General features: G+C 39.9%; 1 protein-coding gene across 2 annotated transcripts in view; it reads right to left on the bottom strand.

The window, feature by feature from the left end:
* LOC126210324 (atypical kinase COQ8B, mitochondrial) overlaps nt 1–27678 on the bottom strand; it is a 127057-nt gene that overhangs the window by 45087 nt on the left and 54292 nt on the right. For both annotated transcript variants that reach the window (XM_049939526.1, XM_049939525.1), the window contains exons 5-8: nt 16521–16746; nt 14187–14311; nt 9545–9767; nt 4224–4364 (exon numbers count right to left, since the gene is read on the bottom strand). In XM_049939526.1, coding sequence (XP_049795483.1) covers nt 4224–4364; nt 9545–9767; nt 14187–14311; nt 16521–16746 — 715 coding nt within the window. The remainder of the gene's footprint in view (nt 1–4223; nt 4365–9544; nt 9768–14186; nt 14312–16520; nt 16747–27678) is intronic.

Consider the following 27678-nt stretch of genomic DNA (forward strand, 5'->3'; position numbering starts at 1 on the left):
ACATTTCTTTAACCTTTGTATGTGATTTCTCCTCCTGCACTTGCTGAGTAGTTTTTTTTTATCTCTCCAGTTACATATTCAAAAATTTATCATTTTCATTACAATATTTTCTTTGAAATATACCACTATAATCGAGTAAATATTAAGCTGCTAATAGCAGATGACCAACAACTGCCTAGGAATTCTGATGAAGCAGCAGCTTTTCCTCAAAGTAGCAGCTTTCTTACCCATTTATTCTATTACATTTAGAAGGCGTAAGTGTGAATAGCACGAAGCAATGAAGTGATTGTTTATTTTTAAAGCAGTATAAATATTAAGTTTCTACGATTTCATGGCCTTTTGTTAACGTATTCCTTGGCTCATTTCACAGCCCTGAAGGCTCTGTCTTGATGGGATCTATAGAACATTATGAGTGAATGTCGAATTTGTCATCTTAACTTGTGCAGGATCCTTAGTTGCGTCATGTAGATGTGACTGTCCTAGATGCAGTCTCACAATTTAAAAACAACCGTAACTGAATAAATTCAAAATGTTAGTGACACAACTACTACATGATTTTCAAACACCTGCCAGTTTTGTCTTGGCTGTGAAGAACAGCCACATGAAAATAATGCAGCATCTCACTGTATTGAGCCAAAGTGACAGTCACTGTTACCCATTCCTTGTTTCTTCAACACAAAAGAGCTTGTGAGTTAACATGGTTAAGCTACAGACTGTACCACCAAGTGCACTTCTCCAGTGCCTTGCAGATTTCTTGCTGAAGATGATCCAATTGATTCTAAGTTTCTAATTCATCAGAGTGTCCTAACCAAAATAAAACATCAGAACTTCCCCTGCACAACTTTGAAATAGTCGGTACGTTTATATCTTTATTACAAGAGCACAATACACCCATACCACTTTTAATTGACAGTCCTAAATTTTCGAATAGAACCTCTTAATGTGTGTTTTTAGTGAGGAATGTGATACACCATAATTTTCATTACATTGTTGTACATTTATAATTGTATCTTGATTTATAACTTTTACTAATCATTGTTTAACATGCTCTGAAGTAATATACAGAGTGATTATAATTAAAGTTAAACTTCCAAACCGCTGTAGAAATAACACCACATGTCAGAATGATGTCAAATTACAATGGAATATTATCGGAGAAGGGGGAAAAACGTATGCCACAGGAAAAAATAAATAGTTACAAAATGCAGCAATGGTGGCACTGTAAGCATCATGACAAATGAACTATAGAACAATGCCTAAGGTTTACGTCTGATGTTAAAGAAACTGTACCACTAGTGTGCATGGGTGTACAGTTGTGATACTGTTAGTTACGTAAGCCCATCCATCACGGCAAAGTCATATCACATCAGATGGGAAAAATCCGTTTTTAATTGTCCTGAGGCCAAAAACAGCATAAAATGCATCAATCACATTGGTTTTTAATTGTCCTGAGCTCAAAAACGGCATAAAATGCATCAATCAGAATCACATCAGATTATTAACTTCCATGTGACTGGCACGAAACGAGTTCAATGTGGTGTCCATCATTTTTTGCAACAAGTCTAAATCAAGAAACAGCATGTTCCACAACTGATTGAGGTGTTTCCGGCGTCATGTTCAGAATGTGTTGCACAATGCATTCCTTCAGTGCAACTAAGTTTTCAATCGGAACACTGAACACAACATCTTTCAGATAGCCCCACAGCCAGAAGTCACACAGATTAAGATCAGGTGATTGGGACATCCAGGCTGTAGGGAAATAGCGGCTGACAATTCTAGCATTTCCAAAATGGCACTTCAGCAGCTGCTTAACTGGATTTGCAATGTGTGGAAGTGTGCCCTTTTGCATACAAATGATCCCAACCACACATCCACGCTGTTTGAGAGCTAGAATGACGTGGTTGCACAAAAGACACTCATAGCGCTCACCACTGACGGTACAGGTAACGAGACCGGAATCACCTATCTCTTCGAAAAAATATGGCCCTATGATAAACGATGCTGTAAACCCGCACCACACACTGACCATTTCAGGATGAAGTGGTACTGGTTGATTTGCGTGTGGATTTTCCATTGCCCATATTCGACAGTTCTGTGTATTGACATATCCTGTCACATGAAAGTGGGCTTTGTCTGTACACAAAATCTTCCACGGCCAATCTTTGTCCACTTCCATGCAAGCAAGAAATTCTAAAGCAAAGGTCTCTCTTGCTGGCAGGTAAACAGGAAGTAACTTGTGCACATGGGTAATGTTGAATGGCTAGAAAAGGAAAATTTCATAGAATTTTACACAGCATGCTCACGTGTATGTCCAATGTTCAGGCAATTCTCCATGAACTACAAGTTTGCACACCACCACTTTTCTCCTCTTGCATTGCTACGGCCACTGCTTCCACTGACGTCGAATCAGTTCGTTTCCTCCTCCTACCAGGTTGCACACTGAACGAACCCATCTTTTTGAATTTCTGAATCATATTCTTCACACCCACGGTAGTAATCGGACCAACGCCTTTTCTCAAACCTTTCAGTGTCCGGAACTTCTGCAGAGTGACGTGTGCACCAACTTCTATGGGTTGTGTGCATGACATGTGTATTCATTTACATATTCTGACACATACAGTGCCATCTATTGATCAATTTTCACACTATTTTTTTCTTCTGCCATATGTTTTCCCCCCCTTCTCCTATAATATTCTGTTGCAATTTGACGTCATTCTACAGCGTTTTGAAAGTTTAAGTTTAATTATAATCACCCTTTATAACCTACAACAGAAAAATATTTTAATGAAATTAATGAACATGTCTTCTAATATGACAACTGAATGCTCAAAATGTAAACATTCAACATGTGGGTAGTCTTCTATATAACTTGAAATATTGTCTTTTGTATGCAATGATCCAATTTTAGCATTAGAGTCACTATTACTGTAAAGAACTAAAATACTCAATTCAGTTTAATGACATTTAATTATCTGAACATCCACAGTCGAAACTAACTATTTTATGAAATTTGGCACAGGAAAGCTTTCCATTCTACAAAACAAATTACTTTAAACATGTTATTAGCATCTCTTAAATTTGTTGCCACATTTAAATCAATTTCAACAAAACTTTCTCCACTGTAAATCATAAGGAATTATAATTAGAATAATAATGTAAAAAGTGTTACGTGTTGATTGTCAATAAACTATAATAGCCTACATTAGGTTAAGAGTTCAGTTATTAAAATTAGTGGCAGTTTTTAAGGAGTCATTAAGTTGCAGTATAAACATGATGTTATAAGTTAATAACAGTATATTATAAGCAAAAATTAATACCAAATGAAGCAAATATGAAACATGTCAACAATTATTTGAAAAATATAAATCCCATTTTCACATCAAGAATATAAAAGGATTCAAAAATAAAGCCATGGGCTTTCTCGGTGAAGGAGAATGGTGAATGATGATAATCAAATATTGTCATCAGTATTGTTTCTTATAGTTAAATACACGGAATTAAAATTTATTTTCCTCTTCTACAACTTAAAAACATTGCAACACTCTCATTTACTCATTGAGGAGACTGCAATTTATACCAGAAATTTGAGTAGAAAAAACTGCACCTTGAGTACTAAAGGACGAAGTAGTCTGCACATCAAGATCGATTAAAAGTGCTGCCAATATCAAACTGCTGCCAGCAGAGATTTTCAAAAGATTCATTTTTGTATTACACTCTATCTTATGTTTATCCTACACAGTCTAGACTCAATACAGGAATTAAGACAGTTTGGAAAACACTAATAGTATAAGAGGAGGAAAGAAACTGTGACAAAAACAATAAATTAATTTACTTTGTAAAGGTCTCCTTTGCTGAACACTGCACATTAGTAGGTGCTGGTATTACAATCTCATTACTTAAGACTGATTCTCATCCCATATGGTAATTCTCCCTTGACCCGCACTTCTGGGTGACTTTCCCGAAATCTACCCCTTTTCCTAGACCTCTCCAGTTCTTTTCCTTAACCCCTCTTCCTTCCCCTTCAAGAAGGAGCCACTGACTCCAAAAGCTTACCAATTACAAACATCTTTTTTATGTGTGTGTTCTGCAGCTGCTTGGTGAGTATCTAAGTATATAATTTTGCTAGTAATTGATTGTTTTCATTGTTGCAGTAGATCACAATACTTAACCGTACATGAGAAACAGTTCTAAACAATTTCTGCCAATATTGCAGCACAACTTACCAATTATTTTGGGCACGTAGTAGTCTGGGTATGGAGTCAGTAATTTGTGGAACTTTCGAGTACATTCTGCCTCACGAATGTAGTCTACCTCCCATGCGAGCTCTCGTTTTGCTACTTCAACTACATTGTCAATGAAGAACCCTAAAACAATAATTGTAATTAAATGAAAAACTGTGCAAAAGGAATGACATTTGCAAATGATGTCTACCAACTAAAACAGGCGGTTACTTTGAATTTAAAGACAACAGAAAAGTATCTATTGAAACATTTTAACTGACATGAAAGTATACATATCAACAGCGAACACACACCAACAAGAAAATACTTTCTCTGTCTCGTTACCATCATAGACCGGCATTTTTTAGTAACACGTGTAGTTTGCCTTTTACTTATATTCACAAAGTTAATTTTCTGCTGTTGCTCTAGTGAATTCATCCTGCCCGAGTATCTCTCAGCATTATTATTTCACTAAAGCACTTTAAAGACTCCGTGAATAATTATAAATAAAGCAATACATTTTGAATATTCTACACTATTGATTTATTTTGTTAATTACTTTTTGGCTTACAAGCCACCATCATACTGACTATTGTGATCTAAGATGGGTACAGTATTCACGAACAACACTGAAAAAGATGTAACACAGAACAGAAGTCACACACAAGAAAGATACAGCAAATTTTTTAGGGTAAGTGCTGTATTAGAAATGCCATTAGATAAAGAATCAGAAATTGTTTCAACTAAAATTACTAAATACCCAGATTTTGCTATACTACACCATAACATTCAGTCACTCACAAATAAAACTTTCATTTTGGAAGCACTACTCCAGTATGCACTAAACATAGACATAATTTGCATTACTGAACATTGGCTACAAAATGACGAAGTAAAATTAACCTCAATATCAGGATATAGATTAGCAAGTCATTTTAGCCAAGAGTTTTCCAAACATGGTGGATTTGCTATCTTTGTGAAAGAACAAATAAAGTTCTGTGATGTCAGTAAAAGTTATATTGACTCAACTGACGAAGACTTTGAACTTTCCATTACCAAACTGCCAGAGCTTAATTTCATAGTTATTAACATATATAGAGCACCAAGTGGAAACCTGTCAGTCTTCATGAATAAACTAGAAGTTCTGCTGAACAGGATCAGTACACTAAATATGAAGATAGTGCTCTGTGAGGATTTCAATATTGATTTTTCAAAAGACAGCAGCACCAGAGATGCTTTGATAAATATGACCAACACATTCAATATGATCCCCACAATACACTGTCCAACAAGATTAACAGAATGCACAAATTCCATTATTTACCAAATATTCACCTCGGAAACAACTTACAGATTCACAAGCAGAGTACTGAGAATGGGTTATAGTGATCATGAGGCACAGCTGCTTTGTATAAAAATGCCAACAAGTAGTAGCAGTTCCGGAAAAAGTAGTTGAAAAAAGAACCTTTTCTGAAGATAACATTAGAATTTTTAATCTCTTACTGGCGAAGGAAAACTGGGAAAGCATCGCCACTCAGAACAATGTTGATAGCATGTACATGAGTTTTCAGAGCATCTTTCTTCACTATTTTAATGTATCATTTCCAAAAGTAGTAAAAACAGTAAAACCTAACAATAACAAGCAATGGGTAACTAAAGGCATAAAAATTTCCAGTGAGAGAAACAGATTTCTGTAGTACTCTTGTAAGAAATATAGAGTAACCCAAGAATTTGCATATTATTCAAAAGCCTACAAAAGAATCTATGGTAGAGTAGTCAAAGAGGAAAAAAATATGAGGAATGACAATTTGATAAGAAAATCATATAACAAAATGAGATCCACGTGGAGAGTTATAAAGAAAGAAACATGTAGTTCTGCGCCAAAGTAAAAGAATGTCTCATTAACACTAGAAGGCTCAAAAGTCACAGACCCAAATTCAGTTGTGGAAAAATTCAATGAATACTTCACCTCACTAGCTGAAGACCTCATTCAAGTACACTGTCAAGGACCAGTCCCAGGTTTCTCCAGCAAGTCAGTGGTCTCTACTGCTTCTATGTATGTGTATGAAACAAACCCCAATGAAATTATAAGTAAAATTAAATCATTAAGCAATAAAAGAGGGGGGAGAGGGGGGAGACGGGGGAGAGGGGGGAGAGGGAATGCTCAAAACCTTACATTCATAGGAGTGTTGTAAGAAGATTGCACTCTACCCTGCAAAGGGTCTCATTACGCAAGATGAAGCAATGGGCCATAGTGTGTCTCTGGATGAGATGAACACAAGAAACACCACAAAGTCATGATCTGCTTGATGACAGGCTGTTTGTCATAGGTAGGATCAGCCCATGATCAAGCTATTTCTTGAGCATTTCAGCACAGCAGCTCATGTGGCTGGTTTCAGGTTTTCTCATAATAAAACCACTCACCCTGCTATCACTTTACAGAGATCATGGCCACTTGGCTACTGGTTGGAGTACCTGCTCATATTTACCCGCCCTCACTGACAGAAAATGCTCAACCATGTTACAAGACTTGAAGACCACTCCATTGCTAGTACTGAAGTCCCCACACCTATGTTTATTACCTAAAGCACAACTGTATGGAGTATGAAATTAAATCTGTGACTACATTGGCAGTTTCTTGGGAGGAAGGATACAGCATGTCGTCTCAGATGGATAGTCACTGACAGAACTAACTTCAGGGAAGTGTGTTAGGACCCTATGGTTGAGACAGTGTAAGATGATCCCTGACACCTCAAAGCACAGTTGCCAGCTTTCAACTGTGAAGCACAGACAGCTGCAGGGAAAAACAATAGCATCTATAGGGGCTGTGACAATACTCAGTTGTTGAAGGAAATGAGTGAAGCTGCCGTGCCCAGCCCACTGCTACTGTCAGGGATCAACTTATGACAACTCAACTGTAGTTGTTCATTTTGTAATTTCCTGACCTGATGCATTTATCTATTGTGGGATAATATCTGAAAAAGCTGCACAATTATTCACTGAGTTCTTGACAAGATTTCAGAGTGGTGCAAAGATTAGCAACTTGCTTTAAATGTTCAGAAAAGTAAGCTTGTAAACTTTACAAAATGAGAAAACTTAGTATCATATGACTACAGTATCAACACATCACAAATGGTATCGATCAACTCGTATAAATATCTGGCTGTAACATTTTGTAAGGATATGAAATGGAACACTAATAGAGGCTGTCATACATGAAGCAGATGGCAGATTTTATAGTTTATTGGTAAGATACTAGAAAAATCCTATCAGTCTACAAAGGAGATAGCTCACCTGTGTGACCCATCCTAGAATACTGCTTAAGTCTGTGGTAACTGTACTATATAGGACTAACAGGAGATGTTAAATGTATACACTGAAGGACATTGTCACAGAGATGCTGAAAAAATTCAACTGATAGACACTTGAAGATACATGCAAACTATCTATGGTAGTATTCTTACAAAGTTTCAAGAAGCAACATTAACTGAGGAATAAACTAAAGCCCCCTACATATCACTCCTGCAGGGATCACAGTGACAAGATGAGGCTAATGACAGTGCATGCAGAGTTCTTCAAGTAACCATTCTTGCCACACTCCACTCCAGAATGGAATGGGAAGAAACCTGAACAACTGGTTTATTGGCAAGCCCCCCCTGCCATGCACTTCACAGATATTCGCAGAGTATGTAGGGACTTCAGAAAGCAAGTTAGACATGTTATCCCAAGCTAAAATCAATGCACAATAAGAGTGATGCGTTCTCGAAAGTGAGTACGGGTGCCAGGTTTCCGGAGACACATTTCTGTTGTGGTGCATCACAGTGTTGGAGAAATAGTGTGGAAACTGGCAATGTGCCCAAAAATTGAAGCATGATTATTGTGGGAAAATGTCTAAATTTCTCACAGATTCACCATAAAATGCTGGCAGTGTATGGACCAAGTGCAAATTACAGCCACACAGATGTGGGTGATGCTGACTGGGAAGTACAGATCTCGTACTGTGTGATCTCCATCTTTTCAGCAAGCTGACAGAACATCTGAGGGAGGCGATTTTCCAATGACATGGATGCTCATACCACAGTTCTTGAATGGGTCCATAACAGAGCAGCAGATTTTTACTGTCAAGGAATTGAACAACTGGTGGAACATTCTGATTGCTGTTTACAGACACTTGGTGACTACTTTGAAAGGCAGTGTCATGTAGAATGAGATTTTCCCTCTGCAGTGCTGATATGAAACTTCCTGGCAGATTAAAACTGTGTGCCCGACCGAGACTCGAACTCGGGACCTTTGCCTTTCACGGGCAAGTGCTCTACCATCTGAGCTACCGAAGCGCGACTCGCGCCCGGTCCTCACAGCTTTAGTTCTGCCAGTATCTCGTCTCCTACATTCCAAACTTTACAGAAGCTCTCCTGCGAACCTTGCAGAACTAGCACTCCTGAAAGAAAGGATACTGCGGAGACATGGCTTAGCCACAGCCTGGGGGATGTTTCCAGAATGAGATTTTCACTATGCAGCGGAGTGTGCGTCCGACCGCGACTCGAACTCGGGACCTTTGCCTTTCGCGGGCAAGTGCTCTACCATCTGAGCTACCGAAGCACGACTCACGCCCAGTCCTCACAGCTTTAATTCTGCCAGTATCTCGTCTCCTACATTCCAAACTTTACAGAAGCTCAGATGGTAGAGCACTTGCCTGCGAAAGGCAAAGGTACCGAGTTCGAGTCTCGGTCGGCCACACACTTTTAATCTGCCAGGAAGTTTCATATCAGCGCACACTCTGCTGCAGAGTGAAAATCTCATTCTGGAAACATCCCCCAGGCTGTGGCTAAGCCATGTCTCCGCAATATCCTTTCTTTCAGGAGTGCTACTTCTGCAAGGTTCGCAGGAGAGCTTCTGTAAAGTTTGGAATGTAGGAGACGAGATACTGGCAGAACTAAAGCTGTGAGGACCGGGCGTGAGTCGTGCTTCGGTAGCTCAGATGGTAGAGCACTTGCCCGCGAAAGGCAAAGGCCCCGAGTTCGAGTCTCGGTCAGGCACACAGTTTTAATCTGCCAGGAAGTTTCGTAGTGTCATGTACATTTGTCACTTTGAACTGTAGTGTAGTGTAGCATTCAATAGCAGTTACTTGGCGTGCCACTATAATGTGTAACTTACTTTTTGACGTCCCCTCGTACATGTAGTCAAGAGAGTTATGCATTGTCTGGGAGGGAAGGGGATGGAGGGGAGCCACCTATACAGGTGCACAGTTGTACGTACGCATTCACGCACATACAAAATACTATGAATTTTCTGACAGGTGGTTTTAAAATATCCTGGTTCCTTACCTTCTGGGAATATGTTCCACACCTTCAAAACTCCAACAAGGTTATTGATGTCTGAATCTATTCCCTCTGCCACACCGGGATACTGTATTTTCATGGCAACCTCTGTCCCATCTGGCAGTCGAGCCAAGTGAACCTGTCCGATAGACGCTGCAGCAAATGGCCGTTCTTCAAATTCCTGCAGCCGAGACCGCCAGTCAGCCCCGAGTTCCCTTGACAGAACTCTCTGTGCAGAAACCAGAACAAAAGAAACTTTAACATTTTCTATATTCAAGAATAACAGATGAATTATGACAGGATGTATATGCAGACAAGGGAAAAAAAAATTCCTGGATTTCCTGGAACTGTAAAACTTATCAATCTTTTGAACGGTTAAGGTTTTATACACCGGCATAGAACTTCCTAGCACTTAAGAAAATGAAACCCAGAAGAAGAAGAAGGGGGAAAAAAATAAAAATAAAATATGTTTCCTAAAGATCTTTGACATGCAGCAACATGTACACTGCATAATCTCATATTATGATACGCTTACATATTTTCGTAAGTCGTGTGATCTCGCCAGCCAATGACAGCAGATATTCAGAGCATAGGACACGTGAAGCAGTCAGCCAGTAGCAACATTCACTGTTACAAAGCATGAACACACGAACAGGAAAAGTTTAAATTAATACACACAGTGTAGCTACAAGAAAAGCTAAACTTCCACATACAATTTTGATCTTTTTTTTTGCGTGTGTTACAGTTAAGATACATCACACAAACATGGCAATACAGTTTTAAATAATGACATAAATGTCTGATCTTCTGGGCTCAAAATTCTTCTAAGTGGCTGGTCCTCAAACTGTTAATTTTTATATGAGAGTCAAACACCTTGTGATTTAAGAAATTCATTGGACATTCTCACACGTAACATAATTCATCTCACTTAAAAGAAATTGGAACTTTTCAAACCACCACTTGTAATATTTCCCTGTGACTTGTAATAAATAGATTCTTTTCGGCAGTTGCCAGAGAGCATTACTGCATCAGCATTAAGTGATCTTACATTATGTCACAAAAGAAACAGGACATCATATGATACTCCGCAAGCATCAGAATTTCATAGAGCATACGAAAATGCATAATTCAGCTTAAAGATTAACAATGAAGTAGGCCCCAACCTAATATTAAGCTTTTCAGTGTGGTTTTCGGGATGCAAACATTCTTGTAGTACCTCATGTTTGGTTCTTTATTATGGCCTAATGCCATATGTGCTGGTAGATGAAAATGGGCACTCGATATTCAGTGGACAATTGAAACTAGCGAATAGTGTGGAATGAAGCACTTCATTTCAAATAAATTGTCTATTTCTGCAGAAAAGATTAACAAAAGCCAAATTTCTTTAGCAAACCAATAAAAATACCTTCATTTTACTGCAAGGCGGTATATGCTTGACTGCCAAAAATGTGGAAATACGATAAAATCGGAAAATTGAAACTAATGAGATATTTTAGCCTTCTGTAATTACGTGAATGTACTTTATTTCACTTGATAGCTTCCGGCCACAGAAATCTGTTGTAGTTTTATGTGAGAGCTGTAAACAAAGAGGAAACAGCAGAATCACTGGCCATAAACATGAGCCACATTAAGACTACACCCCCTACCAGCTACTACTCAGAATGCTCTCCGCATGCGAGAATCTGATCGCTTGGGCATGCCAGAAATTTTTTTCTGGGTGGCATCTGGCTGCTTGTTGCTACTACTGATTAGCTAACAGCCACAAGTGGGAGAAGGTACCGCTCATATGCAACTCAACTGTGTATGCCCATCAGCCCATTGGCAAGTGTTAAAATGAACCTAATGTAAACAGCTGCGTCATCACGTTCATCGGATTCAGTTTCTTGTTATGAAGTATTGCATAGCCTTTGTCCTAAAGCCTTTGACACATTTTGCTGTTGGCAAACACTTGTGTGTGCACTGTGTTTTGTTGTTGTAAATGGTACATTTCCTTTGCCACTTAAGTTTTATTTTGGTTTTTTCCTCTCGTGTGTGTTTTATTGCTACAGTGTTATTCTGCAGGATGGGATACAGTTCAATTCCTTGTTAGAGTATCAGTTCTTACCAGTCGAAATTACAAAAATTTGACTTAAAACAAAAACAATGAAAAATTCCTGTGTTTTCGCCGGTTTTCTCCTGGATAAAAAAATTCCCACATTTTTTACAGATTTCCCGGTTCTCCTGGGGCATACACACCATGTATGAGCATCATGACTAGAATTATGAATTTACCTTCACTGACAGTTTGCATAAAAATTCTGTCACAAATCATTCAATACTTTTTCTGCAACCCACACTTTATAGCCAAGAACTATTTACTGAGCATAAAATTAGCATTCTATAATGGCAGGGTAAATTGTCTATTAGTCAACAAAACCAAACAATAATAGTTTCTGATCAAAATTAGTATGTCTCTGAATGGTTCCTTTGTTGGCTACATGCATTGTAATTTTAATACTAAACAGCCATCCAAATAAGTTTTACAGCAGTGGAACTTACACACTCACCAAATAGATGCACTACACAGAAATGTAACATCATCTCATGGAGTGAAGATAATGGACCCAACACTACAGTCCAGTGACAACAGGAAAGGACAGCAGCCCCTATCCAAACACTAACCCAATCCAGTCCACGTAATCTGCAGTACAAATGGGCCATGAGGTTGTGAGGGATCTGCTTGTAACTGCAGGTAGAAAATGTGTAGCACTAACCCAATCCAGTCCAAGTAATCTGCAGTACAAATGGGCCATGAGGTTGTGATGGATCTGCTTGTAACTGCAGGTAGAAAATGTGTAGGACCTAATAGGAAAAAAGGTCGCATCCAGAAACAGCACATTAGCAACGAAAGATGTGCAGAATGTGTTTAAAAAGAAACTGATGTCACAGTTGATGCCATGCTGAAAATCTGCAAGAAAACAACTTTCAGAAGGAAGACATTCAAGAACTGTTTGCTAGAAGCACTGTCATTTCTTCAAATAGTTCCTTGGATAGTGTGTCTTCAGAACAGGACAACTAAACAGCAATAAATAGCAGTTAATGTTATTTTTCTTATTCCTTCCCCTTTAAAAGGCTGTAAAAGGAGTTCTCTCTTTCTGGTCCTTTTTCTGTTATTTTGCCTTTCCTTTCCCCCTCCACCAAACATTTATCAATACGAAGTGCAACATCTGAGAGACACACTGCCTGTGGCGCACGTTAGTCAGGGTTATTTGTAGGCAGCAGAAGACCCAATTTCTGCTGTGTACTGAAGTTATAGCTAACATACAAATCTATGGAATCCATATAGGTCCACACAATCTACTAACTCTATTCGCAATAAATTTCGCAAACAGTATCCACATATGCTGCTAAACATACTTATGCAACTGTATTATAGTGCCACACATAATTCAGGAGATACGACACCACAAACACTGAGATGTGTGAAAAAATGCCGCATCCTACAGTCAAGTCAACTTAAGGAAATCCATGGCCTGGCAGAACTTTTGACAGCTTTCAACTACAAAGTGCACACAGATTTAGGCAAAAACAATAGCCATCTACAGAGCTACAAAGAAGTGTTGCCACAGGCATTTACAAAATCGCATCATAGACACATGATGCAAATGAATGTGCATATTTCTTTGTAGATCTGTTTCATAATCTCAAAGATGTTGTCATGAGTATATGGAAATGATTTTTTTAAAATATATTATACTAAAATTTTTTTGTTTAGATTTATAATCGAAAATTGGCAAAATGGATGACCGCACAATGCCAGGTTTTTCAGATAGTACATTAAAATGGAAAGACTGGCATTTCACTACAATGTATTCTAAAAAATTTTCTTGTCATACAGGGGCTGCTTGTGACTGTAAAATGTTTGTTGCAATGTGATACTAGCCACTCTTCGGTATCTTATAATTTTCTAGTGAGTGTCTTATAATACAGAGTGCACACATATACCAGACAGCATTGTCTGAAAGTTGCTACTCACCATACAGCTGAGGTGCCGAGTCAGAGACAGGAACAACAAAAAAAACTCTCACAATTAAAGCTTTTGGCCATTAAGGCCTTTGTCAACAAGAGCCCCCCCCCCCCCCCCCCCCCACACACACACACACACAATACAGAGAGCAGGGAAGAGGAGGAGATGGACAGAGAAAGGGGAGAAGAAAATGGACAGAGGGAGGGGGAGAAGAAGATGGATAAAGATAGGGAGAGGCGGGGGTGGACAGAGAAAGAGGAGAGAAGGGGATGTGTGCAACATATGTGACAGACATATGTATAGGTGAAGCACCAGGTAAAAAGCTGCTGAAGATTTAAGTTTTTCCTCCCTAACAACTCCTATACTACAGATGACTCCTTGAATAAAAGCAGTAAATCACAAATCTGTAAATGGACAGCAATTAGCTAAATACTGATTTTTGTAATTTTATGTGTATGTACAAATTTTAGGAACTAACAACCAACAACAGACAATATTTGTGGCGTGCCATCTCTGCCAGAAACTTTTGAAGTATTATTTACGAACAAAGGGGAATTACTGACTACTATACACATCCGAATATGTGATATTACCAATTGGTGGAACACTGTTACACTTTTAATCCTCTCAACTCGCCATTACCTCTACTTGCCACGTGGGCATGAAATCTGCCGATTGCCGCACCCTCTCGAATGCAGCCTGCAGGCCAGGACTGATAGTGTTGCTGTCCTGTATGCTGAGGATCTGGCCAATCTTCAGTGCTGCTCCTGCACACACAGTAGCCGAGGAGACCGTCAGACGATTATCGTTACATATGTTAAGTGGTTGAAATGGATAAGGATGGGTGGAATTGGAAAACTGAAGAAAAGAGTTAGGGCAAACAATTACAAGTGTGGTTATACGGGAACACTAACTGACAACCGACATTTTTTTGAAGTGTCGATTGGAGTAAACATTGTAAATAAGCAACATTAACAGGCAACTGCTACCACTGCAATGCACATGCTAATAACAAACTGTGACAGTTGGCTTTGTAGCTAAGTTTGTATCTGCTAAAGATACATATTAGTCACCAAACAACATAATATAAAACAGGTTAATTATTAACATAAATGAAAATGACTGTAGCCAAATCAAACAGGGCAGTGCTGAGGAAATGAGACTGGGAAATGAGATATTGAAAGTAATAGGCGAGTTCTGTTATTTGGGCAGCAAAATAACTGATGATGGCTGCAGTAGAGGGGGTGTAAAATGCAGACTTACAATAGCTAGAAAAGAATTCACAAAAGAGAAATTTCCTAACATAGGAAGTGATTTTGGAAGGTATTTGTACGGAACGTAGCCTTGTACAAAAGTGAAACATGGACAACAAGTAGTTCAGACAAGAAGAGAATAGAAGCATTGAAAATGTCGTCGTACAGGAGAATGCTGTAGATTAGATGATAAGATGAGGTAATTAATGAGGAAGTGATTTTTACTTCATTAGGAACCACAATCATAACATACTTCTTGAATGAAATTGCCACCATTTGATCTTAAGTTTTTTTAATATTCATTTATTTCACACTATCAAAATTTTGGCTTTACAGCCAATATGAAGTGCAAAGTCATTTTATATCCAGTATGTCTGACTGACACATCATTATCAAAATGTTACAACACATATTCCAGTTGTTGCACAATAAGATCTGAGTGTGAATTAGGAACAGGTATTAAAGCTGACATTACACACAGCAGACAGACCTTGCGGACTTCAGCACTGTCAGCAATGTCTTGTTCTTCCAATTTCTCTAATTTCTTCAGTTTTGATCTGCAGTTCATAACCGGTAAATTATTGTCACAGTCCAAATCTACCGTAGAAAATGTTTTGGAATTTAAACTCTCATCCGAAAATCTGTGTCTTGCCATTACATAACCCTCTGGCATCTCCAGGTCTCTTGCACATGTACAATCTTCTTCCATGCCTCTTAAACCAAGTTTCCCATTCCATGTTGTCTAACTATTTTTCTTACTCTTCATCATCCTACTATTGAATTCCAGTCTCCCATCAAAACTAAATTTTCATATCCTTTAACTATGTGAATAGTGTCTTCTATCTGACCATACACTGCTTCAGTCTCTTCAGCATCTGCAGAGCTAGTATGCACATAAATTTTTACTAATATTTTCATATTCACTATTAGACCTACTCTACACACTCTGTTTTTTATTCATAGCCCGGTACTTGTGTGACTCAAAGTCCTGTTCTTCCTGCAACTTCACTTTACTAACTCCCATTACATTTAACTTCAACCTACCCATTTCCCCTTTTAAAATATCTACCCTATCTATCCAGCTACAACATTTCCAAACTCCAACCAATAGAACACCAGTTTTGTTTTTTTCCCCGAGGACAATATCCCCCTAAGTAGTCCCCATCTGGAGATTGGAAAAGGGGACTATTTTAGGTCCGAAATATTTTACCCAAGATGATGCCATCATCATTGAGTTATGTAGTAGAGCTGCAATCTCTAGGGAAAAATATTGGCTGTAGTTTCCAGTTTCTTTCAGATGTTCATAGTATTAATAAAAAAAGGTCATTTTGGCTAAATTTTAGAGGGCCAGATCAATCAATCATTCAGATTTTTGCCCCTGCAGCTACTGAGGAGGCTGCTACCCCCTTCAGGAACCTCCCATTTATCTGGGCTCTCCACAGGTACCCCTCCACTACGTGGCACCGACAGTACAGTTACCTGTATTTTTGAGGTACACGAGCCACACCACCTAAGCAAAGCAAGGTCCACAGTTCGTACTCCATTGCATCAGTCAAGTCAGAATGTCCGTACTTGTATTATGTAAAGCATTCTGTTTAAATAACAGTACCACATGTTCATTAAAACTTAGGTCACATTCTACAGATTCCACAACAAAGGGAAGCACCCAGGGATGAGGAACAAGTCACAGAATGCGACTAAGTATGCTGTAGCTCATACCCACCTCTAACTTTGCACAGTGTGTTGACGATCCTCTGGGCATTGGCCTCTGACAGCAGGACATTGTCCAGCGTCCCACCCCCGTCCCTGTCCGTGCCCCCGACACCCAGCGTGCGGCGTGTCACCTCGGCCACTGCCCCCATTCCCAGGCCGGCCGCCAGACTGCCGAAGCTCACCAACCGCCCCATGCGAGACGACGGGACACGCCGAGCGCGGGCCATCTCACTGAGCTGCAACAGAATTTTGTTCTGGAGAACTTTAAGCCAAAAAGACACAAAGCTATAAATAAAGTCTGCAAGTACAAGTTTCCTATAATCAGTTAGGTTTTACACTGATGATCTATATAGTATAATTGGATAGATTAAAATAACTACTCATCAAGTGATGGCAGGAGAACACACATATATAAAGGTACTGAAATTTGCAAGCTTCCAGAGCCAGTGGCGCCTTCTTCTGGCAGAAGGGTTGAAAGAAATGGATGGGTAGGTTGTAGGTTTAGGAAATGGGGAGAGTTCGGGAAAGTCACCTGAGGGGGGGGGGGGGACTTATCAGACTGTTAACAGAGGTACAAGCGTATGAAACACAATATGATACAAGATGACTTAGACAAAATTTCTACTAGGTGTGATGGTTGGAGGACAGGATGAAAAGGAAAGACTGATTGTTGGGAATTGATGATCTTCACCTAGACAAGACTTAAATTCTAATACACGAGGTATGTCCACAAAGTAAGTTCCGTCTGAATTTTTTTCTGCAGCTGCATTATAGTCACACTTTGATGCATGTGGCGCAGTCTCTGACTCCAGGTGAAGGAGATTACATGAGTTTTCTTTGTTATTTATGCTGTAGTACATTTAGAATGGTGAAATATGCTGATAACACTACTGTTTGTGAGACTGGATCTGTACTTTGTTTTCTGAATGTAAAGGAGACTAAACCAGTCAACATTCCATCAACAGATTGGCGAGGCTAATGAGGAAAACGCGATGAGGGATTTAGTGGTAAGGAGATGGGCCCAATGGTTCAATGAAGGACACGATTGAGTGCACAATGATGAATGATGTGGACATTTATGTTTGATTAATGAAGAACCAGTCAGTGCAGTTGAAGAACTAAAAGGAAAAATGAAAGTTTACAGTAACCAATCTTCCTAAGAACTTTCCGCAAATTTCAAGATCGCTTCTTCATGAAATTGTTGATTAAAAAACTGAATTTTTGAAAACTCTGTACTCTTTGGGTGTCAACATCTCCTGCAAAGCAACATAAAAGAACAGCATCTGGGGATTGCACTCAGCTTTCTGACATGTTACAACAAAAATAGTGATGAGTTTTTAAGCAAAACAATGGGGATGAGACTTGGGTCACTTATGAAAATCCTCATTAGAAACAACAATCAGTAATAACTAACACCTCAATAATGTAGGTGCAGAGTTTTCTACTGATGCATTTTTTACTATAAGCTGAAATGATGCAAATGTTTATTGTAAGACAATTATGAAAGTGTGAATCCCAACATAGAACAAGCGTCACAGAAAGCTCACAAGCAGTATTGTTTTGATTCATGACAATGTCTGACCTCACATTGCAAACAAGACATTGCAAGAAACTTTCTGGGTGATTAAAACTGTGTACCAACTCAAGACTTGAACTTGGGACCTTTGCCTTTCGCAGGCAAATGCTCTGCTGACTAAGCTACCAAAGCACAACTCACAACCTATCCTCACAACTTTGCTTCAGCCAGTACCTCATCTCCTACCTTTCAAACTTCACAGATGCTCTCCTGTGAAACCTGGAAGAGTAGCACTCCCAGGAGAAAGGGTATTGTGGAAACATAGCACAGCTACAGCATGGGGAATGTTTTCATAATGAAATGTTCACTCTGCGGTGGTGTGTGAGGATGGGTTGTGAGTCTTGCTTGGTTAGCTCAGTTGGTAGAACACTTGCCTGTGAGAGGCAAAGGTCCCGAGTTCGAGTCTCAGTCCAGCGCAGAGTTTTAATCTGCCAAGAAGTTTCTTATCACCCTCACACTCCACTGCAGAGAAAAAATTTCATTCTGAAGACATGATAACTCTTACAGGACTCTGACTGGAGCCAGTGTGACTGCTCTTCACACAGCCTTAGCCTCGTTCCTATTGACTTCAGTCTCATTTTGGAGCTATAAGCATTTGTTGGTGGTAAAATATTCAACGGCAATGATGAGCTTATACGACATGGTAGCTCATGGTTCACAGCACTGGTGGCAACATTCTATGAGGAAACCATAGAAAAACTTGTACCACAGTATAAGAAGTGCCTACAAAATGGAGGGAGCTATGTAGACAGATAAGTTTCCAATTGGTAGTTTTGTCCCATTGCATAATTTTTCTGTATCTCTCACCTCACACATGCTACTTTTATGTGGTAAACAAGATCACAGAGAATGCACCAGAAAATTTTGTAATGCTCAGAGGAAGAATTGGTGCAAGAAAGACAGCTGAGTATATGATTGGAGCTTGTTACAATTATTAAGGTAGTGTAACGACACTTGAGAGATGGGTGAGGATGCAGCATAGGAGAAGCAACAAAATTTTCTTTCAAATCAGAGTTTCTAGCAACAAAGATATCTGAACTGAGTCAGAAGTCTTAAAGTGAGCCAGTACTGAGACAGGTAACTGTTATTGAGATTTTGTGAAAGGAAAAGAGAATATTGGGGTTTTATATTTTAATGGTACCTGCTACATAAAGGGAATAACATTGACTTTGAGACTGCCCTATGCTTATCATACATCTTCCTGGTGTGCAAGCCAGACCTAGATTTCACATTCTATCAACATTTTTACAATGGCTTTGGAGGGAGTTATGCTGAAAATTTCAGCTGATCGTGAGATGCGTAAGAGAGAATGTTTAATCTATAAGCTTCATGAACAGTTAATTACACAAACGAATAAGAATGTCCAGCACTATTTGGATTGCTTGAAAAAGGTTGAAAATGGGGGAATGCATTACATAGCACGGCACATGAGGAATGTTGCTGCCACAGGGGCTATCTACAGTGCCTTCTGTCCAGCTCACTGTATCAGTGTACTGTTAGTAAACTAAATACAATGCATGGTTTTTAAATAAGTACCATTTTGAGATAAAAATAAAACACGAACACTTTTCTTAGCAATTTTATTTTTACATGACAGCCTGTAATTTAATCTACTTTTCTACGTTCCACCAATATTCAGCGTGTTTAAATATGTTTGTGAGTATTTGAAATGCCTCCTCCAACTGAGAATCCTGTGGGACTGCAAAATATGCAGTGTGATTTTTTTTTTCTTAGAGCTAAATGTGTGAAAGCAGCTGAAATTTGTTGCCACTTCATTGAAGGGTATGGTGAAAACATTATGAATTATGGAATGGTACAGAAACAGGTGAGAGATTTTAAAGATGACCACATAAAAGTGCACGATAAAGAACAAAGTGGATGATCTTCTGTCATAACTGACAATTTAGCCAGTGGAAAAGTGAGAGAGAAGAAACACCTTACAATCTTGGCATTATGTGATGAGTTTCCTCAAATGTCAAGAAGTGTGCTTTATGCAATTGTTACCTAACCAGGTGAGAAATTTCTGTAACGATGGTATTCAAAGCTGATTGTATGATATGGTAAGTGACTTAATATTGGTGGGATTTATATAGAACAGTAGATTAAAGTACAGGCTATCATGCAAAAATATGATTAGTAAGAAAAGGGTAGATTACTACTCACCATATAGTGGAGATGTTGAGTCACAGCAGGTACCATTATTCTACTTGTTTTATTTTTTTTATTTCAAAATGGTACTTGCTTACAAAACATGCCTCATATTATATCTGCAGTCAGTAGCTGGCCTCCAGCACGAGTCTGGTGGCTGTGCACACATGCGATCACTTCCTCCAGTCCACAACTTACCACAGAATTCCCTAAAATCTGCTTTTCCACGTACATATAAAAACTTTGTCTCTCCTTCATTCTTCACACAGGACCAGCATTACCATGATTGGCTTAATTCATTATCTCTGCCTGCCATTCAATTTATCAGTTTTCCTATTTTCAAGACAGGCATTCCTTTCCAAGGTTTCTAGTCACCAGTATAATTAACTATGTAAGCACCAGTTCACCACTCTCTGCATGTCGCACAATACTTTTTACTTGTAACTATATGCATGACCAAGGGGATATCTTTTCCATCCCAAAATATGTCACAGTATGAGCACGAATCACCCAAATAACGAACTGAATGTGAAAGTCTGCAATGGCCGGCAGGGCCTGATGACACTTGCATATTTCTAATGATAGCTATCTGCAGAAGGCCTGTTTCTTATCCATATATTCTAATATTCTGTCAACAAAGAGAACATCAGAGACATGGGACAAGTTTGGATTGGGCAAAGATGGAGTATAAAATCAGCAGTGTACTTCTCAAAGGAACCAGCATGGTATTTGCCGTAAGCGATTTAGGGAAATCATAAAAACATAAACTTGAAAGGCTTATGAGAATTTCAGTAGCTGTCCTCCTGATTACAGTCCAGTGTCTTTCAGGGGAGAGAGAAGGTTAAGGATGGCGAACTCAGTGATCAGCCGACAACAACCAAAGAAACTGTAGCAGTCAAACCATTCTTTAAGTAAAATAATATATTTGTTGACCATGGCAGGCAAAGCTAGGTTTGCAGAGTAGGAAAGGTGCTGGGATTAATTGCCATGCAACTACCTTCTATTAAATATTTATCACACGTTAAAAACTCAGGCCGTGGAATACCATTTGATATTTCATGTGAAGCTCCTTCGAACAACAATGCAGTATAATGTTGTTAAACCTCTTACCTTTCTTCTTTTTCAAAATAAAAAAATTTAAACTTTCAATTTAAAAGGAAATTTAAAGCTGATTTAAATGGAATGAAGTTCTTAAAACCTCCTTAAAAGATTTCAAAAGATAAATGCCATAATGTAATCCAACACAAATGATAGACTTGAAATAATTCAAGTAATTAAAAATCAGTGCCACATACCCAGGCAGGCACTACTTTAACACATGGCGGCCTGGTTAAATTGTGACTCAACACAACTGCCAACTACCCACACCCCTGCACGACCATGACCTGCACGTACTACAATGTGCTGCATTATCTTCTCTTTATCTTCTCTTCTCTCTTGAAAACTGGAAAACTTGGAGGGTGATGTTCCATGCAGCTGACACATACAGGTGGGCATTCACAAGGAATACTTTTGTGGAGTGGTCGTCCACAGTTGCATTTTGGGTCTGTCATGCAGCAGGATGACATATGCCCAAAGTATAAACATGTGAAGCGCCTCATAGACAGTGGGGCTTATGGTTTCACATCACACCTGTACAATATGGCCTTAACTTTGTCCAGAAGGACATTGCCTTTAAAGGCTAAGATAAAGGTGTCTGTATCTATACAATTATCCTTTGGCCGTTTTTGCACACATCTGATAAAATGTATGTCTCACCACTGGAGATTAGTCTGGAGCTCCTAATCTACTTGGAGTGTAAGATCTCTGTGGAAGATCATTCCTTGAATGACCATGCCTAAAGTTTTGTATGTGATAATGACCACAGGTATGTCAGCTAGGTGATCACATGCCTGAAGAGCTGTGAATTGGGCAGCAAAGGAAGTCTCAATTAATAATGAATCATTCCCCATATTTCCCATAGACTCTACTTTCCCAGACAAAAAAGATAATGATTCTGTTGCAATAAAAGTATCTCCAACATTCTGAGTACATACCAAGTATCGCACAAAGTGTTTCACAATATGGCGTCTGATCTGTCCCTCTTCCCATGTCTTAGACAGGGAACAAAGTGCTGTGGTGTTGTATCTCTCCGCATTATAACAATTGTCCCAACTGAAGAGACTATTGGGGCCTTGTGACCACCAACAGAAGAAAGTTTAATGTGCTTCATGTGGGATTCTCCTGCCATGGTACCACCAACTCTGAACAGGGGCTCTCCCTATGGTGCTAACCAGCCACAGAGCAATTGTTACCTGGCCAGTAAATCATTGCCCAGAGTTGCTGTACACCAGCCATGACAGGCACATACAGTACTCCTTGGCTTGCATGGGGGATTTCCATCTCTCCCCCCCTCCCTCCCCCCCACAATGGAACTGCTACCATGCTGGGTTTTTGGGTGCAGCATCACAGCAGAAAGAAGGATGCAAATAGAGAAAGGAACAAAAGCTGGAATATACGCTGCACTCGGTGACCTTCCCTGCATGACCCGCACTTCGGTAAAATTTTGAGAAGGGGTAGCAAGTCAAACCCAACAAGGCAACCATATGGTTAAGAATGGATGGTTGTAGAATGTAAGAAGGGAAGAAATTAAGTGTCCAAAATCACGAACCAGATTTAAGCATAATCGACACCAGGAACACTGTCCGCTGAAGAAGAAGCAACAAGAAAAGAACATTAGAAGGACAGACTTGCACACATAGAAAGGGAAGCAGTAACGTAAGGGTTAGGACGTATGGTGGCCAAGTACATTCTCATGAAAGAGATATTAATTACCTGGGGGTAACTTGATAAGACTTCAAACTGGTGCAAAGAGTAGCAATTTGCTTTAAATGTTCAGAAATGTAAAACTGTAATCTTCTTCAAGTGAAAAAAAAAAAAAAAAAAAAAAAAAAAAAAAAAAAAAAAAAAAAAACTTTGGCTACCATATCAGTGAGTCAATAATGTGATTAGTCAACTCATAGAAATATCGAGGGGTGAATTTGGGAAACCAAAGAAAAATTTGTAGTAGGAATCAAAATTCAGGGAGAAAAAAACAAAAAACTTTGAGGTTTGTTTACGTCATTGTAATTCTGTGAGAGACAGCAAATGACTAGAGCAGTTGAACGGAGTGCACAGTGTCTTGAAAGGATGACCTAACATGAACATCAACAGAAGAAAAACAAGGATAATGGAATGTAGTCAAATTAAACCAGGTGATGCACACATAGTTAGATTAGGAAATGAGGCACTTAAAGTAGTAGATGAGTCTTACTATTTGTGCAGCAAAATAAATGATGATGGCAGAAGTAGAGGGGATATAAAATGTAGACTGGCAATGAGAAGAAAGCTTTTTCTGAAGAAGAGAAATTTGTTATCGAATACAGATGTAAGTATTAGGAAATCTTTTCTGAAGGTAATTTGTCTGGATTGGTTGGTTGATTTAAAGGGGAGGGGGGGGGGGGGGAACCAACTGCTTGATCACTGGTCCCTCATTCCTATTAAAAGAGTTCCACAAGAGAAAGAAAAGAAAACAAGACTTACAGTACAAAACCAGGAGAAAGGAAAAACCACAAGATCGACAGAAGGACAACAAACACTGAAATGGACAAAATAGGACAAGTAAACCAGAGAGATATGCAAGAAACAGGTGGAAGGAATTAAAACGAGAGAGCAGATGACCATGGCTGGTTGATCACAAGACTAAAAAAGATAAGCCAGCAACTCTGCACACATTAAAACCTCCAGCCTAAAAGTACTAGGCTAGAACACACAGAGGGACAAGGGACATGTGCTAAAGCTTAGATAGAACGATAAAACCCAACCTTACATATAAAATGTAAAATTATGTCAGCCGATGAAGCTTTGTCAGCTAAAATTAACAGTAACGAGTTCGGTAACTTAAGATTTTATATCAGGGCAGCCAAAGTAGGGCAGCAAAACAGAATATGGGCCACTGTCAACCGGGTGAAGCACCAACACTGAGGTCAGACTTCACAGCACAGGAGGTAGCTGTGGGTCACCCAAGTGTGAGACCAATGCAGAGGCGGCAGAGGACCACAGAGTCCCTGCGAGAGGCCCGCACGGAGGACTTCCGCACATTCATAGTCTCCTTAACGGCACGCGGTTTGTTGTACATACCAAGGTTATACCATTCTGTCTCCTAAAGCCGTAAAACCTTGAGGTGTAATAATGAATGCAGGTCAGTTCCAGAGATGCCGATCTCCAGAAGCGGTTTCCACATAGCCTGTTTGGCCAGGCTGTCTGCAAGCTCATTGCCTGGGAACCTGATGTGTCATGGGGGTCCAGGCAATCACCACTGAACAACTGGACCATGCCCGGGCATCGACTGACTTCTGGATGTCCTCTACTAAAGGATGGGTAGCACTGGTCAATAGTTTGTAGGCTCCTCAATGAGTCACTACAGATAAGAAATGACTTGCCAGGGCATGAACAGATGTACTCAAGAGCACGAGATACAGCCACCAGCTCTGCAGTGAAAACAATGCAGCCACCTGGCAAGGAGCACTGTTCAAAATGTCCTTTGTGAACATAGGTGAAGCCAATGTGAACACCAGCCACTGAGCCCAGGACACGTCAAGAATCGAGAGAAAGTGACAGCTGTGGGAAGAACTGAGTCCTTAAGGCCATGCGAAAGGTCCAGATGAAGCTGCGGCCTAGGTATACACAATGGAGGTGTATGCGAATGGAGCTGGAGGGGAGGTGGTAAAGGGAAGGACTAGTTCACACAGAAGGGATCGCGAGCGAACTGCGATCGTAAGCCGTGACATGGTCTGCTAATGTGGGAGATGAAATGAACTGTCATCATTGGAAAAAGGAGACAGTTATTGGGATGCTCAGGAGAACTATGAGTGTGTGCAACATAAATGGTGAGCAGTTGGGCACACCTGATCTGCAATGGAGGGACTCCAGCCTCCACAGGTACACTGGTCACCGGACTCATCCTAAAAGCTACTGTCGCTAGTTGAACTCCACACTGATGTACTGCGTCTAGCAACCACAATGCCGAGGGTGAAACTGAAACATAAGCCAGACTCTCATAGTCCAGGTGGGACTGAACAAGGGCTCTGTACAGCTGCAGCAGTGTAGAGCGATCTACACCCCAGTCGGTGTTGCTCAGGCAGCGGAGGGCATCAAAGGACTGCCAGCACTTGGACTTAAGCTGACAAAGGTGAGAAAACCGAGTCAATCAGGCATCGAAAACCAGTCCTAAGAATTGATATGCCTCCACTACAGTGAGTGGATTATCATCAAGGTAAAGTTATGGTTTTGGATGAACGGTATGACGCTGACAGAACTGCATGATACATAGCTCCGGAGTTGAAAACTGGAAGCCATGGGCTACAGCCCATGACTGCACCTTGTGGATGGCTCCCTGTAGGCACAATTCAGCTACACTAGTACTGGAGGAGCAGTAGGAAATGCAAAAGTCATCTGCATACAGAAAAGGTGAGAGACGGATGGCCCTACAGCTGCTGCTAGGCTGTTAATGGCCACTAAAAACAGAGCTCTGTGGGATCTCATTCTCCTGGATATGGGGAAACTATGAGAGGCACCAACTTGGACATGGAAAGTACAGAGAGACAGGAAGTTTTGGATAAAAATCAGGAGCGGCCCCGGAGATCCCACTCACATAATGTGGCAAGGATATAAGCACAGGAATGGCAATGCTCTCCCGCCATTGCAACAGGAATACGCCATCACTCCAGGTGCGGTTGAAGATGACGAGGATATGTCACTGGCAATCGAACAAGAGATGTTTAATCATCTGAGTGTGGATCCAATCTGGCCCACGACCTGTGTCGGGGCAATGAGCAAGGGCGCTGAGGAGCTCCCACACAGTAAATGGAGCATTATACGGCTCACTGTTGCGTGTAGTGAACGAGAGGAATTTCCCTTCCATCCGCCGTTTGAGGGTACGAAAGGTTGGGGGGAAATCTCCGACGCAGAGGCCTGAGCATAGTGTGAAGCAAAGTGCTCAGCAAGTGCATCTGCGTTGGTACATAACACTCCATTTACATGAATGCAGGGACACCTATCGGTGTTAGGTACCCAAAGACACGTCAGCCCCACTGGCAGGTGTCCTATTTCCCGCTGGCAGGAACGTGGGAAGGGAGTGACCCAAGGGACCCCTTCCGAGCGAGAGGAGCCGAAGAAGACTGATACAGGGTGTATACATTGACAAGAAAAAAAAAATTCCCGGATTTCTCGGTTGAAAATACACTTTCTCCTGGGTGAAAATACATTTTTCCCCGTGTTATGTGAGAGTATACTTTCATCGGAACTGTAAAACTTATCAGTCTTTTGAATGTTTATGGTTTTATACGGTGACGTAGAATTTCCCGGCACTTTAGAAAAGGAAACTCGAGGGGGGGGGGGGGGACACGTTTTGTGAAGATCTTTGATGTTCAGCAGCAACATGTACGCTGCATATTTTCCTGTTACGAAGATATAAATTCGAATTCCACCAAACACCAAAACACCACATGTTACTTACTGAAATCGAGATTGCGAAGCGCTTTTGTAAGCCACTCATAGCTCATATCATGTGATCTTGCCAGCTGATGAGAGCATAGGACACTTTATGTACTCAGCCAACAGCAAGATCACTCTTAAGTAGTGCGAACACACAAATAAGAAAAGTTGATGGTTTAAATCAATATACATAGTGTTGCTATAAGAAAAACAGAGGTTTCACATATAATCGTAGTCTCAATGATTAATAAGCTGCAAGAGAAGCTAAGCTTCCATATATAATGTTTATCTTTTTTACACGTGTTACACTTTAAGATATATCACACAAATGTGCCAGTAAAATTTTAAATAACGGCGTAAATGTCTGATCTTCTGGGCTCTAAATTCTTCTAGATGGTAGTCCTCAAACAGTTGATTTTTAATTGAGAGACAAACGCTCTGTGATTTAAGAAATTCATCGTACATTCTCGCATATAGTTCATCTTGTGTAAAAGGAAATTTACTTTGAAAGTAACGCTTTTCAAACCACCATCCGCAATGTTTTCCCGTAACCTGTTAGAAACTAATTCGTTTCAGCAGTTGCCAGAGAGTGCCAGATAACAGGTGCCAACGCTGTTGCACAGCTACGATGACACAGGAAGCCCGTATGTTCATATGTGTAAAACAATAAAGAATTTGTACTATGTCACAAAAGAAACAAGACATCAGAGGACACTTCAAGTTCATCGGAATTTCGTGAACCATACTAAAATGCATAATTGGGCTTAAAGTGCACATCTGTACGTCCAAATTCGGATGTAAATTTTCATGAGTACCAGTACTGTATTATCTCATGTTTGGTTCTTTATTATGGCATAATTCCATGCGAGCTAGAAGATGGAAAATGTGCACTTGAAATGCAGCAAACAGTTGAAACTAGCCAACAGTGTGA

The sequence above is a fragment of the Schistocerca nitens genome, chromosome 10, assembly GCF_023898315.1.
Source record: "Schistocerca nitens isolate TAMUIC-IGC-003100 chromosome 10, iqSchNite1.1, whole genome shotgun sequence".
Taxonomy (NCBI): domain Eukaryota; kingdom Metazoa; phylum Arthropoda; class Insecta; order Orthoptera; family Acrididae; genus Schistocerca; species Schistocerca nitens.